Source organism: Rutidosis leptorrhynchoides, chromosome 10 (genome assembly GCF_046630445.1).
Source record: "Rutidosis leptorrhynchoides isolate AG116_Rl617_1_P2 chromosome 10, CSIRO_AGI_Rlap_v1, whole genome shotgun sequence".
Classification (NCBI taxonomy): Eukaryota; Viridiplantae; Streptophyta; class Magnoliopsida; order Asterales; family Asteraceae; genus Rutidosis; species Rutidosis leptorrhynchoides.
The window spans coordinates 254,929,777-254,946,125 of record NC_092342.1 but is presented as its reverse complement, the minus strand read 5'-3'; the positions used below and the strand labels follow the sequence as shown (position 1 = coordinate 254,946,125).

The 16,349-nt window shown below is 32.3% G+C and overlaps 1 protein-coding gene across 1 annotated transcript; it reads right to left on the bottom strand.

Moving 5' to 3' along the window:
* Window positions 1-817: 817 nt before the first annotated feature.
* LOC139870970 (endoglucanase 24-like) lies at window positions 818-16,006 on the bottom strand. Its single transcript, XM_071858730.1, has 5 exons — window positions 15,572-16,006; window positions 14,268-14,567; window positions 14,103-14,164; window positions 1,715-1,826; window positions 818-1,423 (listed from the first exon to the last, which is right to left on the bottom strand). Exons 1-5 carry the CDS (start codon window positions 16,004-16,006, stop codon window positions 818-820), a joined length of 1,515 nt encoding a protein of 504 aa, XP_071714831.1.
* Between the last annotated feature and the right edge of the window lie 343 nt (window positions 16,007-16,349).

The following is a 16,349-nucleotide window of genomic DNA, read 5'->3' as shown; positions in this document are numbered from 1 at the left end:
CTGACTTGGTAGCCGTTTGTGTTGATGGCAACGGAGACAAAAGCCAGGACCACCACAGAATATTGTCCGCTTTGGGAACAGCGAGCCACCAGCGACTCAACTGCCCTCACGGGTTTAAAACGTGTCCTGTGAGGAAGAGGTATCAAGCCACATATAAGGGCCTTTGTTTTTGCCTCTCCAACCGATGTGGGAAAGGGGTGAAGGTCACCCCAACAATCCCCCCCCCCAACATCGGTGTGGTAACCCCGGCTCTGATACCAGTTGATGGCAACAGAGACAGAAGCCAGGACCACCACGGAATATTTTCAGCTTTGGGAACAACGAGCCACCAGCGACTCAACTGCCCTCACGGGTTTAAAACGCGTCCTGAGAGGAAGAGGTATCAAGCCACATATAAGGGCCTTTGTTTTTGCCTCTCCAACCGATGTGGGAAAGGGGTGAAGGTCACCCCAACAGTTTGACTCCTGCACCTGCTGCCCTTTCATGTATCTTGTGACCAGCTATAAATGGAGATGATGAGAAAGTATTCTCTGATCCAATTAGTCAACTTTCCATAAACGGCACCAAAGGTATTTCTTTATTTTTTATTCTTTAACAACATAGATCATAGATATATTAGAATCACTAGATAAATGACGAATCTAATACGTATGAAGTTAGACTTTAGATACTCAAAAGTCAACTAACAATTAATGATAAAAGTTTAAACTGATTAATAAGTCAGCCAACGCTTACCTAGCTAGTAAAATTTCATGACTTCATGTTAATTTGCTGGTTTAATTAAGAGCATTGCTAGTTAAGTAGTTAATCAAGATTATTAGGATTGATTAGAAGCTAAGAATGCTAGCACACCAACAAATGGTGCGTTAGTGTAGGTTGTGGGTTCAGATTTCCAAGCATGAGCTCGATCATCTGCATACTCATCGTCTTCCCCGGGCCCACCAACTAGCGCCCCAACTAAAACGTTTGGATTAGGATTAGACGAATTAAAATAAATGGTTCCATCTTTACACCTTAAAGCTTGAGGATGATCTTTAATAGACGGTAAAGATGAGCCTCGATGATGAATCTTGTGTGGATACTTATTGCTATATCCTACCATATACGATATTCCTTTAGGGTTATCACCTAAGATGTAATCCGCTTGACGTTTGGCTAGTTCACGAAGATAACTGGGTCCCACACTTAAGCTACCACATTTTACGGACTTTAACGACTGCTGTAGGTAGTTTGCGTAAACTAGCATGAGGAATGTGATTGTAGTTGAATGCTGTAATTTGCTTCCTCCAGGACGGTAAAGTAGGCCTCCGGGGGTGTATTTGGTGTGAAATGAAGAAGACGAGTTCGATATTAGTGTGCATATTAACCTTTCTGCTGATGATTTGTAAGACTGTAAATCATACATATTTCCTTCCAAAATGTCCTGCATTCAATATAATTTGTTTATATGTGTAATGTAAAAATAATTTAGATTGAGCATAAAGCAATACAGTACATATAAATATACTAATCATTTTTCGAATGACAACTGTCGTTAATGTGAATCAAAGTGTTGTACATTGTAGATAGTCGGTTACATATTGACTTTAAAGTGGAGTAACTTTTTAGTGACAATTACTGATTGTACAAATCTTTTATACACGTTAACGAGAACCTTAAGACAGAAAAATAAATAGAAAAACTGGGAATGTACATAAAGCTAGAAGGGTTGTACCTTGGAAAGAAAAACATCAAGTCCAGCCGGCTTATTATCCCATCCAAACTCATTAAAAGTGTCATCAGCACCAAAATTTTTACCATTGTTGAAAGGACCCATCCTAATCCATCTGAACGAAGTCCATATCGATTATAAACGATTCACAACAGTTGATTACATCGCGAGGTACTTGACCTCTATATGATAAATTTTACAAACATTGCATTCGTTTTTGAAAAGACAATATTTCATTACATCGAAAGTTGACGGCATGCATACCATTTTATAATATCTAACTATAATTGACTTAATAATAATCTTGATGAACTCAACGACTCTAATGCTACGTCTTTTGAAATGTGTCATGAATGACTCCATGTAAAATCTTTAAAATGAGCAATTGCACCGCGAAAGATTTCTTTCATACCTGAGAATAAACATGCTTTAAAGTGTCAACCAAAAGGTTGGTGAGTTCATTAGTTTAACATAAATAATCATTTCCATCATTTTAATAGACCACAAGATTTCCAGTTCTCATAAATATACGTCCCATACATAGAGAGAAAAATATCATTCATATGGATTGAACACCTGGTAACCGACATTAACAATATACATATAAGAATATACCCATCATTCCGGGATCCTCCTTCGGACATGATATAAATTTTGAAGTACTAAAGCATCCGGTACTTTGGATGGGGCTTGTTGGGCCCGATAGATCTATCTTTAGAGTTCGCGTTAATTAGGGTGTCTGTTCCCTAATTCTTAGATTACCAGACTTAATAAAAAGGGGCATATCCGATTTCGATCATTCAACCATATAATGTAGTTTCAATTACTTGTGTCTATTTCGTAAAACAGTTATAAAAACAGCGCATGTATTCTCAGTCCCAACAATATATATTGCAAAAGCATTTAAAAAGGGATTAATGAAACTCACATAATGTATTTTGTAGTAAAAATACATATAACGACATTGAACAAGTATAGGGTTGGCCTCGGATTCACGAACCTATATCATTCGTATTTATATATTAACACATATAATTGAAGTCAAATAAGTTTACGTATTATTATTAATATAACTGATATTTTTAGTAATTCATGTGTTTCATTTATTAACTTAAATATATTTACTTTATACATTTTAAATAAATAATTTATAAATTGTAGTTTTCTTAAGTATATTTTTATATAACTAACTTTTATTGTAATAATAATATTAATAGTAATATTGATAATAATAATAATAATAATAATAATATAGTTGTAATAATAATAATGGTAAAAGTAATAATAAAGAGAGTAATAATATTAAAAATGATAAAAATATTATTAATAATGTTAATACTAATAAAAATAATAATGGTGATAATAAAAATATTAATTTTAATAATAATGCTAATAAATAATAAAAACTTATATCATATAATTATGATAATAATAATAATAATTACAATACATATAATAATTATATTACTTAGTAATAATAGCAATAATCAATAATAACAACAATAATAATAATAGAAGTAAAAGAAATAACAAGATATACCCTTTTAAAATTAGTCCTAAAAAGAATTGCCCAAGACAGAGTTTGAACCCGCGACCTCTCATTAACTCGACACCACACCAAACCATTGAACCATTTGTTTGTTTCTGTAATAACTCTCTCGCTTATACACATAACACGTACTGAAACTGTTGCCATTTCCTCACCATTAGCATTTACCATCTCGTACATCTATCATCACAGCTCAATTACAACATGGCCCAATAGATAAAGGAAACACGGCCCAATTAATCTAAACGAATTGCACAGCCCAACAAGGATTACGGCTCAATTGGTTTTTCAGTTTGTAACTCGTAAAGGAAATAGAAAATATATACTTAGTGGAAATCGTGTCACCATTTTCTATCTATATTATATTAACCATCACTTTCTTCTTTGATTAAATATTGCAGTAAAAAGAATTGAAAAGTGTAGCAGTAGAGGTTGGCGGTTGTGATGGCCTTCGGACAGACCTAGAAACAGACGTATAGTAGCAGCAATTTTTAAGGTTGTACATGGTTGGTTTTGAGCAGGAAGGGAATACTGTAGCCATTGCAGTTTAATGGGGAGCATTTTATGGCGGTATATGGCTAAACAGAAATAGGAAAAACAGACAGTAAGCATTCATCAAAAGGTATTTGGTTCTTGTTGGTTTCAAATAGAAATAACGAAACCCAGCCGTAACAGGGAAGTTTTCGTGATGTTTGAAACAGAAAAATAATACAGTAACAGTAGCAATAGGTTAGACGATGATGGTGGCGTTGTAGTGGGGGTTGGTTGTCGATGGTGGTGGTTGTCAATGGCTTAAGAGAGTGGTGGTGATTATGGTTATGGTGAGTTGGGTGTTCGATCTTAGTTAAGAGAGAGAGAGAGAGGAAAGAATAAGAGAAAGATGGAGGATATTCACGGTGCTTGTGATCAATGATGATTTTATGTGATTTAACTATCGGGTTTAGATGAGGGTAGAGGTGATGGTTGTTTAAAGAAGAAAGAGGAAGTGGGTGTTGATTTAGAACATAAACTTGAAGATGTTGGGATTCCATTGAGACATAAAACAAAAATAGGTTTTTAGATGGGTGAGGTTTCGGTTGATGATAACCGATGGTGGTGAGGTGTGTAAATGGAGAGTTCGTTTAAGTGGGTTTGTTATGGTTCTCGGTTAGTAAGTAGAAGGAAATCGAATAATGGTTGGAGATGGGTCCCGATGGTGTGTTGTGTGTGATTGTAATCAAGTTCAATTTATGTATGTACATGTTTATACTTCTATATAAATGGTGATGGGTGGTTTAACATAACTAATAAGGTGGGTTTCGAGCTATAAAACAGGAAACGGAAAGTCATAAATTAGCAGCGTAACATTCATGGTTTTTGGGTTGGTGATGATAATAGTTAATCAAGAAATAAAAACGTGATGGTGGTTTGTATTATGTTTGACAAAAGAAATAGAATAGAAATAGGAAATACAAAGTTGGCAAAGATGGTGACAAGAAACAGAAAGCTAATTCACATATATTAATTACTCCGTAAAGTTTGAGATGTGAGAAGAATCAAACGAAAACAGTGATAATATACATAATTCAATATTCACATTCATATTCATATATTCATATTATAATTAAAAGGAAACAGTGAGAAATAGTTAAGCCATCAGATGTTTTGATTTATTCTACCGACAGTTTTCACGGACTACAATTTCGTATCCCGTTGATAATTAGTGGCGGATAAAAGTCTTTCAGAAAAATCCCAAAATTTTAAATTAAATTCCTTTATTTATTTCAGTCATTATGGTATAAAATTTAGTCATTAATTTAATAAATAAAAAGTACATCAACTGTCCCTCTCATTTATGAGTAAAATATAAAAAGTGTTAAAATTAAATAATTAGATCCTAAATATACTTTTAAATAAAACTATAACTTATATAACTCATTTTCGGATCACCGTTTATTTTAAAATCATATAAGTTTGAATTAAACTTACTTAATATCAATCGAGACATCAAACGAGTATTACAATCATTAAATATTTATTTTCAACATACTTTATTTATATATATAGATATATTTTAAATAATAATTATATTAATACTCTATTTTTATTTTATTAATTTTTATTAACGACAACATATAATACATCAAATTATATTTTGAATTATTATTTATATATACATACACACATATCTATTTACAATTAATTGTTCGTGAATCGTCGAGAGCAGTCGAAGGTCAATTGAATATATGAACATCGTTCCAATGTTTTCTAGACTCAACATTACATGCTTTGCTTATCGTAATGAAATCATATAAAGATTAAGGTTAAATTTGGTCAGAAATTCCCGGGTCATCACAGTACCTACCCGTTAAAGAAATTTCGTCCCGAAATTTGAGTGAGGTCGTCATGGCTAACAATAAATATGTTTTTCTTGACGAATATGAGCTGATAAATAGAGTTTTCATCATTACATAATAATACAGATAAAATAATTCGATTATTCGAAGAGCACGAATGAAACTATCAAGAGAGAGGTCCCAACGGGCATCGTCCACCTTCGCCCAAAAACTTGCCCAAATTTTTTGCCGTTAGTAAAATAATAAAAAAAAAATAAAAATTTCCAACGGCTATCCCAACGGTCACTTTTACGCTATATAAACACCAACCATATACTTCATTTTATACACTCAAACATATATTTCTTTTATATTTCCACCTTTCTCAAAATCAAAATCAAACACTCCCAAACTGTAAAATGTTAACACTTCCCCCAATGATTGTTTCATTCGATGTTCATTACGGAGGTGATTTTCGTAATCAAATGAAGGGATATGAGTGGGGCAACAGTATTTTGTTTGAAGATATCGACATTCGTGATGTTGGTTTACAAGAATTGTTATCCTTTCTGCAGGAAAAAGTTCCGTGTGAATTCACGTCTGTGTTCTTTTATAAAGACGATTATGATGCAGATTGTAGGGCAAGTTTTCTGTGTACCGATGATCAATGGTACTTTATAAAAGATAAGATTGAAGATCGCGGTAAACGCATTTCTTTGTATGCGTTTCTTGAAGATGAAGAGACGTTGGGTTATCGTTACCTCGATGAATCAGTTGGAGCAGCAATTGAGGCATCAAGAGAAATACCGATGTCTCCAGAGTACCTCACGGATGGTGAAATGACTGGTGAACGCTACTTTGCAGATGACAATTGACGACGATGAGTAGTTTGATCGTAATCATTTAATTTTAATTGTCGTGATGTTTTAATTTTTAATTATTGTAATTTCAGTGTTGTTGTCGAGTTTTATATCTTCCTTTATGTTTCAGAGCTCTTCGTCTTTTTAATCTCCTCTTGATCTCTAGTAAAATGAGTAATGGTCTAGAATTTGTAATTATGGAGTTTCGAATGAATTTAATGTTATAATCAAGAAAGAACGTAATAGCACGATTTGATTCGTCAAATTATCAGAATCATTGAGAATAGAGCTATCAAGAATATACTTTCTTGATGTGTTCAGAAGTTAATTAGAATGGAAGAGTTATGTAACATGACACATGATGGTGGTATGATCTACTGTGAACCATCATGTCCCATTAGAACTCAACATGACTTACTGTAATATAATCACGTTGATCAAGTGTCATTATATTATACTAACTCATGCATCAGTTCACAACATTACTTCAATAACATTCATATTTTAAGCTCAAAAGTTTACAGAATATAGAAACTAACAGTTTCTATATGATGTAACACTGATAGCATGAAAAGATAAATGATTTCAGATAGTATTAGTTATAAAAATATATTCAGAAATATCGAGGATATTTATAATGAAAGATACGATAATATCTTTGAATATCTAAGATCAGGAGATGATAGAGACTATTGTCCGCAAGGGTCTAGAGTAATGAGCAAAATATTCGCTAAAGACTTCAGCAGACATTGAATCATTTAGATTCTTTGAAGTCAAACTTATTCTTTGTGATTTGTCCACGGCTTTCTTCATAGTTTCGCATAATCTGCTTTTCGGTACTATTTTTTTTCTATTGAATGTTTCCATTATAATGATACACAGGAAACACGAAGAGGTATATAATTTCGGACGAGAATATTTATGAAAATATCCTCAAAAATATCGAAGATATTGATGATGATATTTTCGAATTTCTAAGTTCGATGGTTGATGGAGAAAGATTTTCCGCAAGATTTTAATATGAGTACGGAGCAAGATATTCGTTGAAGGTTTCATCGGATCCAGAATTACCTGGATTCTTTGGATATAGGGTTTGGTCCTTGTATTTTTCCTTGGCCACCTTCGTGGTTAGTTCAATCCGTTTTCCAGTTCCAACTTTTCTGAGTTTTTCCAACATACTATTCTTTATTATCAAAGTTCTGGCTCTTAAGATCGTTTACAGTTTTTACTGCTTCATTCAGCTTTTTCAACATTCCGAGTATTGATTCGTAGACTGGGTGCTTTTTAAAATTTCAGAATGGAAGGTCATAATTCTAAGAGATAAAGGTTATATGTATACCTATAACTGTTGTTGTAGAATTGTTGCGAGATTCCAAATACTGATTGCTGATTCTCAGTAATTGGTATGGCAATACTTGTTACATGATACAGACGAATATATGATAAGGTTTTAATGAACAAATATAATGGTTCTTCAAAGAGACTTAAGTCAATGAGTAATGAAGTTGCTGGTAAGTTTACTGCTAATGTAGCGGAATAAAAAAAATTCCCCGACAACGAAGACGAAAGGCAGACTTATATATCAAGGCTATAACAAGGCTAATCCGAATGAAAGTCGAAGTTGACTTGCTGGAGCTGTGACAAAATTAGCTAATTTGAAAAGAGATTTCAAAGCTATTTTTGGTAAAAACAACGTTAAAGGAATTAGCACGGCTACGTGTTAAATGTTTAATCAGGTTCCGAATGTTTTCAGGTGCATAACTATATGCATCAATCTTTTCTTCAGTAGATGAAGTGCGGTTGGTTCATTTTCTCGATTGAGGTATTTTCAAGAATCACGAAAGGTTTGAACGCAGATTGTAATCGTCAAGATACAAATGAGGTTAAGATGAAATCAAGTGGTAAACTTGAAGAATTGTTTAGTTTCATATGTTATAATCAATATTTTAATTCATTTTTAATTGTCCAATGTTGATAGTTCTTAGTTGATAGTCTACAGTTAGCAGTTCAATAATTTAATACATAATATTCGAATTAATTAATACATATCGTGACCCGTATACAGGTCTCAGACTCGATCACAACTCAAATTATATATATTATTTGAGAATCAACCTCAACCCTGTATAGAGAACTCGATCATTACTGCATATAGAGTGTCTATGGTGATTCCAAATAATATATATATATATGCGTCGATATGATATGTCAAAACCTTGTATACGTGTTTCGATATTTAAAGTGTGTAAAATAAATAACAGAATTTAAATGACTATAAATTAAATGCGTAAAGTAAATAACAGAAATTAAATGACGATAATAAAATTGCGATAAATAAACTGCGATAAAAAAAATGTAATCAGTTAGCTAGGGACAGTTAGCGTGGATTCTTAACAAAATTTCTCGTAGTTAATTTGTTTGTTTCTAAAAAATTTTATTTTGTCAAATGTTTTCTTCATTATGCCCCTTGTTGAATTCTGATAAATCAAAATCCAAATATGAAATTGGATGAATATGGTTATTCTGTGGTGAACGGATTTGTATATCGGTGGATGTAAGTAGGATAGTAAACGACTATTAAATCAGCTTCGAAGAATGTACAATGTAACTTATTAATGTGAAATCTAAATATTCCTCGGGTATTACCTACCCGTTAAAATATTTTCACAATTAACACTTTGTACGAAAGAATTTTTAATTACAATCTTTATGAAAACATATATACATATATATTTTCTTCAGATGTAATCATGGATTCATTGAGTTAATATGATATTAAACTCATTTGGTTTACCGTTAGAACTAGAATACATAATCTCTAAAACATTTAGAGATTACTTAATCGTCATGAAGAAAGAAGATAATCGATGTAGAATGATACGTAGAACGATGATTATACTCGAGGTACAGAATGAGATGTTGAGGCATGGATTGTTGATGGAACTGGTGCTGTTACTGATGGTACTGTTGGTGCCGATGATGTTGCTGAAGCTGGTACATTTTGCACTACATTTTCCAAATTGATTACTCGAGCGCGAAGTTCGTTGACTTCTTCTATGGTTCCGGGATGATTGTCGGTCAGAACGAGTGGATGAATAAGGTTTAGAATTGTGGATAGAATATAATCGTTTCGAGATACTCTAGAAATGAGGCTGAAAATGGTGTTTCGAATAGGTTCGCCGGTAAGTGCTTCAGGTTCTTCGCCAAAAAAGGTGAATTCGGTTAGTGGAGGGGATCGCCTTCTGCGCGTCTCCATTGATTAAGTCGACTATGAATCCATCAGATTAATTGGGGATGGATGATTGGTTGATTCATTCTGGTGTTGTTGCTTCCGGAGCTTAGATGACTATCCATTCTGAATAACTGTCGGGATAACTATCGAAATAGCTGTCGGAATCCGAGGGACTCGATCTAGTTGAGGGATTCATCTCGTACGATCAGATGAAGGATTTTTCGATAAGAAATAGATTATAGGATGTAGATTAGTATCCTGCAATACATAATTTACATATACATATATAATACTAAAATCTCATAAGTTACGGAGGAATCTACGAAAGCTGTCAGGCAAAGTTTACAGTAACAGATACGCTAAGATATGAATTTTTGTATATACACTATTCATGCAGTCAATGCAGTAAAACGTGTCTAGATTAAGAATAATGAGCAGGTAATTTTATAAGGATGATAAGCAGATAATTTTCGACACGAAATGATAAGCAGAACTTTTGACATGCAGACACGGTCGAAGTCCAGACTCACTAAAGCATCCTAACGATTTATCAGTTAGACACACTAATGCAGACCTGGTTCGCTAAGACCACCGCTCTGATACCAACTGAAAGGACCCTTTCTAATCCATCCGGACGAAGTCCATATCGATTATAAACAATTCACAACAGTTGATTACATCGCGAGGTACTTGACCTCTATATGATACATTTTACAAACATTGCATTCGTTTTTGAAAAGACAATATTTCATTACATCGAAAGTTGACGGCATGCATACCATTTTATAATATCTAACTATAATTAACTTAATAATAATCTTGATGAACTCAACGACTCTAATGCTACGTCTTTTGAAATATGTCATGAATGACTCCATGTAATATCTTTAAAATGAGCAATTGCACCGCGGAAGATTTCTTTCATACCTGAGAATAAACATGCTTTAAAGTGTTAACCAAAAGGTTGGTGAGTTCATTAGTTTAACATAAATAATCATTTCCATCATTTTAATAGACCACAAGATTTCCAGTTCTCATAAATATACGTCCCATACATAGAGACAAAAATATCATTCATATGGAATGAACACCTGGTAACCGACATTCACAATATACATATAAGAATATCCCCATCATTCCGGGATCCTCCTTCGGACATGATATAAATTTCGAAGTACTAAAGCATCCGGTACTTTGAATGGGGCTTGTTGGGCCCGATAGATCTATCTTTAGAGTTCGCGTCAATTAAGGTGTCTGTTCCCTAATTCTTAGATTACCAGACTTAATAAAAAGGGGCATATCCAATTTCGATCATTCAACCATATAATGTAGTTTCAATTACTTGTGTCTATTTCATAAAACAGTTATAAAAACAGCGCATGTATTCTCAGTCCCAAAAATATATATTGCAAAAGCATTTAAAAAGGGATTAATGAAACTCACCTAATGTATTTTGTAGTAAAAATACATATAACGACATTGAACAAGTATAGGGCTGGCCTCGGATTCACGAACCTATATCATTCGTATTTATATATTAACACATATAATTGAAGTCAAATAAGTTTACGTATTATTATTAATATAACTGATATTTTTAGTAATTCATGTGTTTCATTTATTAACTTAAATATATTTACTTTATACATTTTAAATAAATAATTTATAAATTGTAGTTTTCTTAAGTATATTTTTATATAACTAACTTTTATTGTAATAATAATATTAATAGTAATATTGATAATAATAATAATAATAATAATATAGTTGTAATAATAATAATGGTAAAAGTAATAATAAAGAGAGTAACAATATTAAAAATGATAAAAATATTATTAATAATGTTAATACTAATAAAAATAATAATGGTGATAATAAAAATATTAATTTTAATAATAATGCTAATAAATAATAAAAACTTATATCATATAATTATGATAATAATAATAATAATAATAATAATTACAATACATATAATAATTATATTACTTAGTAATAATAGCAATAATCAATAATAACAATAATAATAATAATAATAATAATAATAATAGAAGTAAAAGAAATAACAAGATATAACCTTTTAAAATTCATCCTAAAAAGAATTGCCCAAGACAGGGTTTGAACCCGCGACCTCTCATTAACTCGACACCACACCAAACCATTGAACCATTTGTTTGTTTCTGTAATAACTCTCTCGCTTATACACATAACACGTACTGAAACTGTTGCCATTTCCTCACCATTAGCATTTACCATCCCGTACATCTATCATCTCAGCCCAATTACATCATGGCCCAATAGATAAAGGAAACACGGCCCAATTATTCTAAACGAATTGCACAGCCCAACAAGGATTACGGCTCAATTGGTTTTTCAGTTGTAACTCGTAAAGGAAATAGAAAATATATACTTAGTGGAAATCGTGTCACTATTTTCTATCTATATTATATTAACCATCACTTTCTTCTTTGATTAAAAATTGCAGTAAAAAGAATTAAAAAGTGTAGCAGTAGAGGTTGGAGTTGTGATGGCCTTCGGACAGACCCAGAAACAGACGCATAGTAGCAGCAATTTTTAAGGTTGTACATGGTTGGTTTTGAGCAGGAAGGGAATACTGTAGCCATTGTAGTTTAATGGTTAGCATTTTATGGCGGTATATGGCTAAACAGAAATAGGAAAAACAGACGGTAAGCATTCATCAAAAGGTATTTGGTTCTTGTTGGTTTCAAATAGAAATAACGAAACCCAGCCGTAACAGGGAAGTTTTCGTGATGTTTGAAACAGAAAAATAATACAGTAACAGTAGCAATAGGTTAGACGATGATGGTGGCGTTGTAGTGGGGGTTGGTTGTTGATGGTGGTGGTTGTCAATGGCTTAAGAGAGTGGTGGTGATTATGGTTATGGTGAGTTGGGTGTTCGATCTTAGTTAAGAGAGAGAGAGAGAGGAGAGAATATGAGAAAGATGGAGGATATTCACGGTGCTTGTGATCAATGATGATTTTATGTGATTTAACTATCGGGTTTAGATGAGGGTAGAGGTGATGGTTGTTTAAAGAAGAAAGAGGAAGTGGGTGTTGATTTAGAACATAAACTTGAAGATGTTGGGATTCCATTGAGACATAAAACAAAAATGGGTTTTTAGATGGGTGAGGTTTCGGTTGATGATAACCGATGGTGGTGAGGTGTGTAAATGGAGAGTTCGTTTAAGTGGGTTTGTTATGGTTCTCGGTTAGTAAGTAGAAGGAAATCGAATAATGGTTGGAGATGGGTCCCGATGGTGTGTTGTGTGTGATTGTAATCAAGTTCAATTTATGTATGTACATGTTTATACTTCTATATAAATGGTGATGGGTGGTTTAACATAACTAAGAAGGTGGGTTTCGAGCTATAAAACAGGAAACAGAAAGTCATAAATTAGCAGCGTAGCATTCATGGTTTTTGGGTTGGTGAGATTAATAGTTAATCAAGAAATAAAAACGTGATGGTGGTTTGTATTATGTTTGACAAAAGAAATAGAATAGAAATAGGAAATACAAAGTTGGCAAAGATGGTGACAGGAAACAGAAAGCTAATTCACATATATTAATTACTCCGTAAAGTTTGAGATGTGAGAAGAATCAAACGAAAACAGTGATAATATACATAATTCAATATTCACATTCATATTCATATATTCATATTATAATTAAAAGGAAACAGTGAGAAATAGTTAAGCCATCAGATGTTTTGATTTATTCTACCGACAGTTTTCACGGACTACAATTTCGTATCCCGTTGATAATTAGTGGCGGATAAAAGTCTTTCAGAAAAATCCCAAAATTTTAAATTAAATTCCTTTATTTATTTCAGTCATTATGGTATAAAATTTAGTCATTAATTTAATAAATAAAAAGTACATCAACTGTCCCTCTCATTTATGAGTAAAATATAAAAAGTGTTAAAATTAAATAATTAGATCCTAAATATACTTTTAAATAAAACTATAACTTATATAACTCCTTTTCGGATCACCGTTTATTTTAAAATCATATAAGTTTGAATTAAAATTACTTAATATCAATCGAGACATCAAACGAGTATTACAATCATTAAATATTTATTTTCAACATACTTTATTTATATATATAGATATATTTTAAATAATAATTATACTAATACTCTATTTTTATTTTATTAATTTTTATTAACGACAACATATAATACATCAAATTATATTTCGAATTATTATTTATATATACATACACACATATCTATTTACAATTAATTGTTCGTGAATCGTCGAGAGCAGTCGAAGGTCAATTGAATATATGAACATCGTTCCAATGTTTTCTAGACTCAACATTACATGATTTGCTTATCGTAACGAAATCATATAAAGATTAAGGTTAAATTTGGTCGAAAATTCCCGAGTCATCACAATTGTTTTGTATGTACTTCAAGTAGTTTTCATCCCCAGTAGTCCTTCTTAGCCATGCTGCTCCCCATAACAATTCATCCTGCATTCAATAATCACAAAATCAATTTTGTATTCAATCATGTATTTTAAGAATTGTTCATGAATTATGATAAACAAACTATAGAAGACACTAAAATGCTTGCCTGATATCCATTAAAATCACAGTAATATGGGCAAGCACCATTCCTAATGTCTGCGTTGTCGCTATAAGCTCCCCTGTAAGTATCAGCATATTGAAAAACTCTGGTGGCTGTTCTTAAAAGTGTTTCGGAGTAGCCAGGATCAGATGACCTGAATGGAATGGATGAAGCGGCCAGAGCAGCTGCTGTCTCTCCAGCCACATCCGAAGCCGCTTTTGGTGCTTGAACCATGTACACGGTCTGAGCCGTGTCCATGTCCTCTGGCCTTTCCCAACAATTATGGTCCTTTATTGGGTCTCCAACCTACAATAATTTTAAAAAGATTTGTACATAAAAATAAATTGTTTCCATTTGAGATCTTTATTGTATGATTTTATACTAAATACGAATCATCTTTCTAGTTCGAGCGTTTATCCATGTAATGCTGATAAAATTCAACAAAAATAATATGTACACGCAATTATATTCTGGAATTTTCTAACGGCAACCTTAAGGACTAGCGTGCATAAAATAAATTTGGCTATAACTGTGTTAGACACTAACATGACATTTAATTTCGAACAAACATTCAATTTGGAGCGTAAACAAATATTTATTACTCCGTTTTAACTAGTCCATTAAATTAATTACCAAGAAGAAAAAAGTTTCGGCGTTTTCATTAAAGACATTTAATATTGTATTTGTTGGTTTCGTTCTGTTCGGGTTGATTTCTCGTCCTTATTCTTTTTTCATTGGCTAGATTAGGTGCACTCTTTTTTTGTTTGTGTTTCTTGATGTAGTCCCTTGTTTTGATTGTTTGTATTGTTTCATCGTTCATTTTTGCCCTAAATCCTAATATCTAGTGTTTAGGTTGTTAGTGTTTAGTTGAGATCGAATGTATTAAAGTTCTCTTGTTTATACATTGGGGCTTCATTTTTTGATTAAGTTTTCACAATTGTTTATAAAGTTTGTTTGTTTTTTGATAAATAGAAAAAGAAGAAAAAAACAAAAAAAAAAAACTTATAGTATAATCCAATATAACACCACCATCACGTGCCCAAGAGAGACACTTAAACGAGGTTCAACTACTGCATCAATACATAACGATAATGACCAATATACCCTCACTTATTCCAATTTTAATACATCAAATATATCATTTACAATCTATAAGTTCCAAAAGTATTACGGTATGTGATAATAAAAAATAAAAAAATAAAACTTAGTTTAGCATATGTACCATTAATGCAGATGATATAATAACTATTAACTTTTAAACAAACATTCATTCATTTTACAAAAATTGAAAACATAACTAGTAGTCGTACCTGCACAACAATCCGATCGGGTTGAGCCACCGTCTTGAGCAAATAATCTGTTGACCATCTAATCGCAACCAACGCGTTCCTCAACTCTGTTGCTGACATCATCTCTCCAAACTCGACCACACTCCACGCTAACATGGTCGTTGTAAAGGCCATAGGAAAACCGAACTTTACATTGTCTCCAGCATCATAATAACCGCCTGTTAAATCAGCATTGATATCAAAACCGTCTCTAAGTCCTGAATTTCCCCGCCATTTCATCCTCTGATCGTTTGGGAGGAAACCAGAACGTTGGCCTTCAAAAAACATGATTGATTTCGAAAGCGCTTCGCTATAATTTATGTAACTTGAATTACATCGTAGAATAAAAACTGGAAATTGGACAAGAAAATAGAAGAAGAAATGCTTCTTCATGCTAATGCTTTTTGGCACTCTCATTTCAATAATAATAACAATAACAATCAATTCAATATATGCATTGTGGTAATTATAATAGTTATATTTATTTATAATTAAATTAAATTGCTATATGTTATCTTATATTGCAGATTGCGTATTGTACGTTACTATGCAATATTTAATGGAATCATTTAGTGTTACTGTAATGTATAATTTTTTAAACTAAATTAACTTTTTATCATTTGATTTTAATTGTAAGTTTCATTAAGCATGGTATGCTTTTGACATTTTGTAAGTAATTAAGTATTTATTCGTAAGGAAATTACATTACATTAAACCGATATACCTACTTAAAATTCATCATTAACCGGCAAAAATGTAA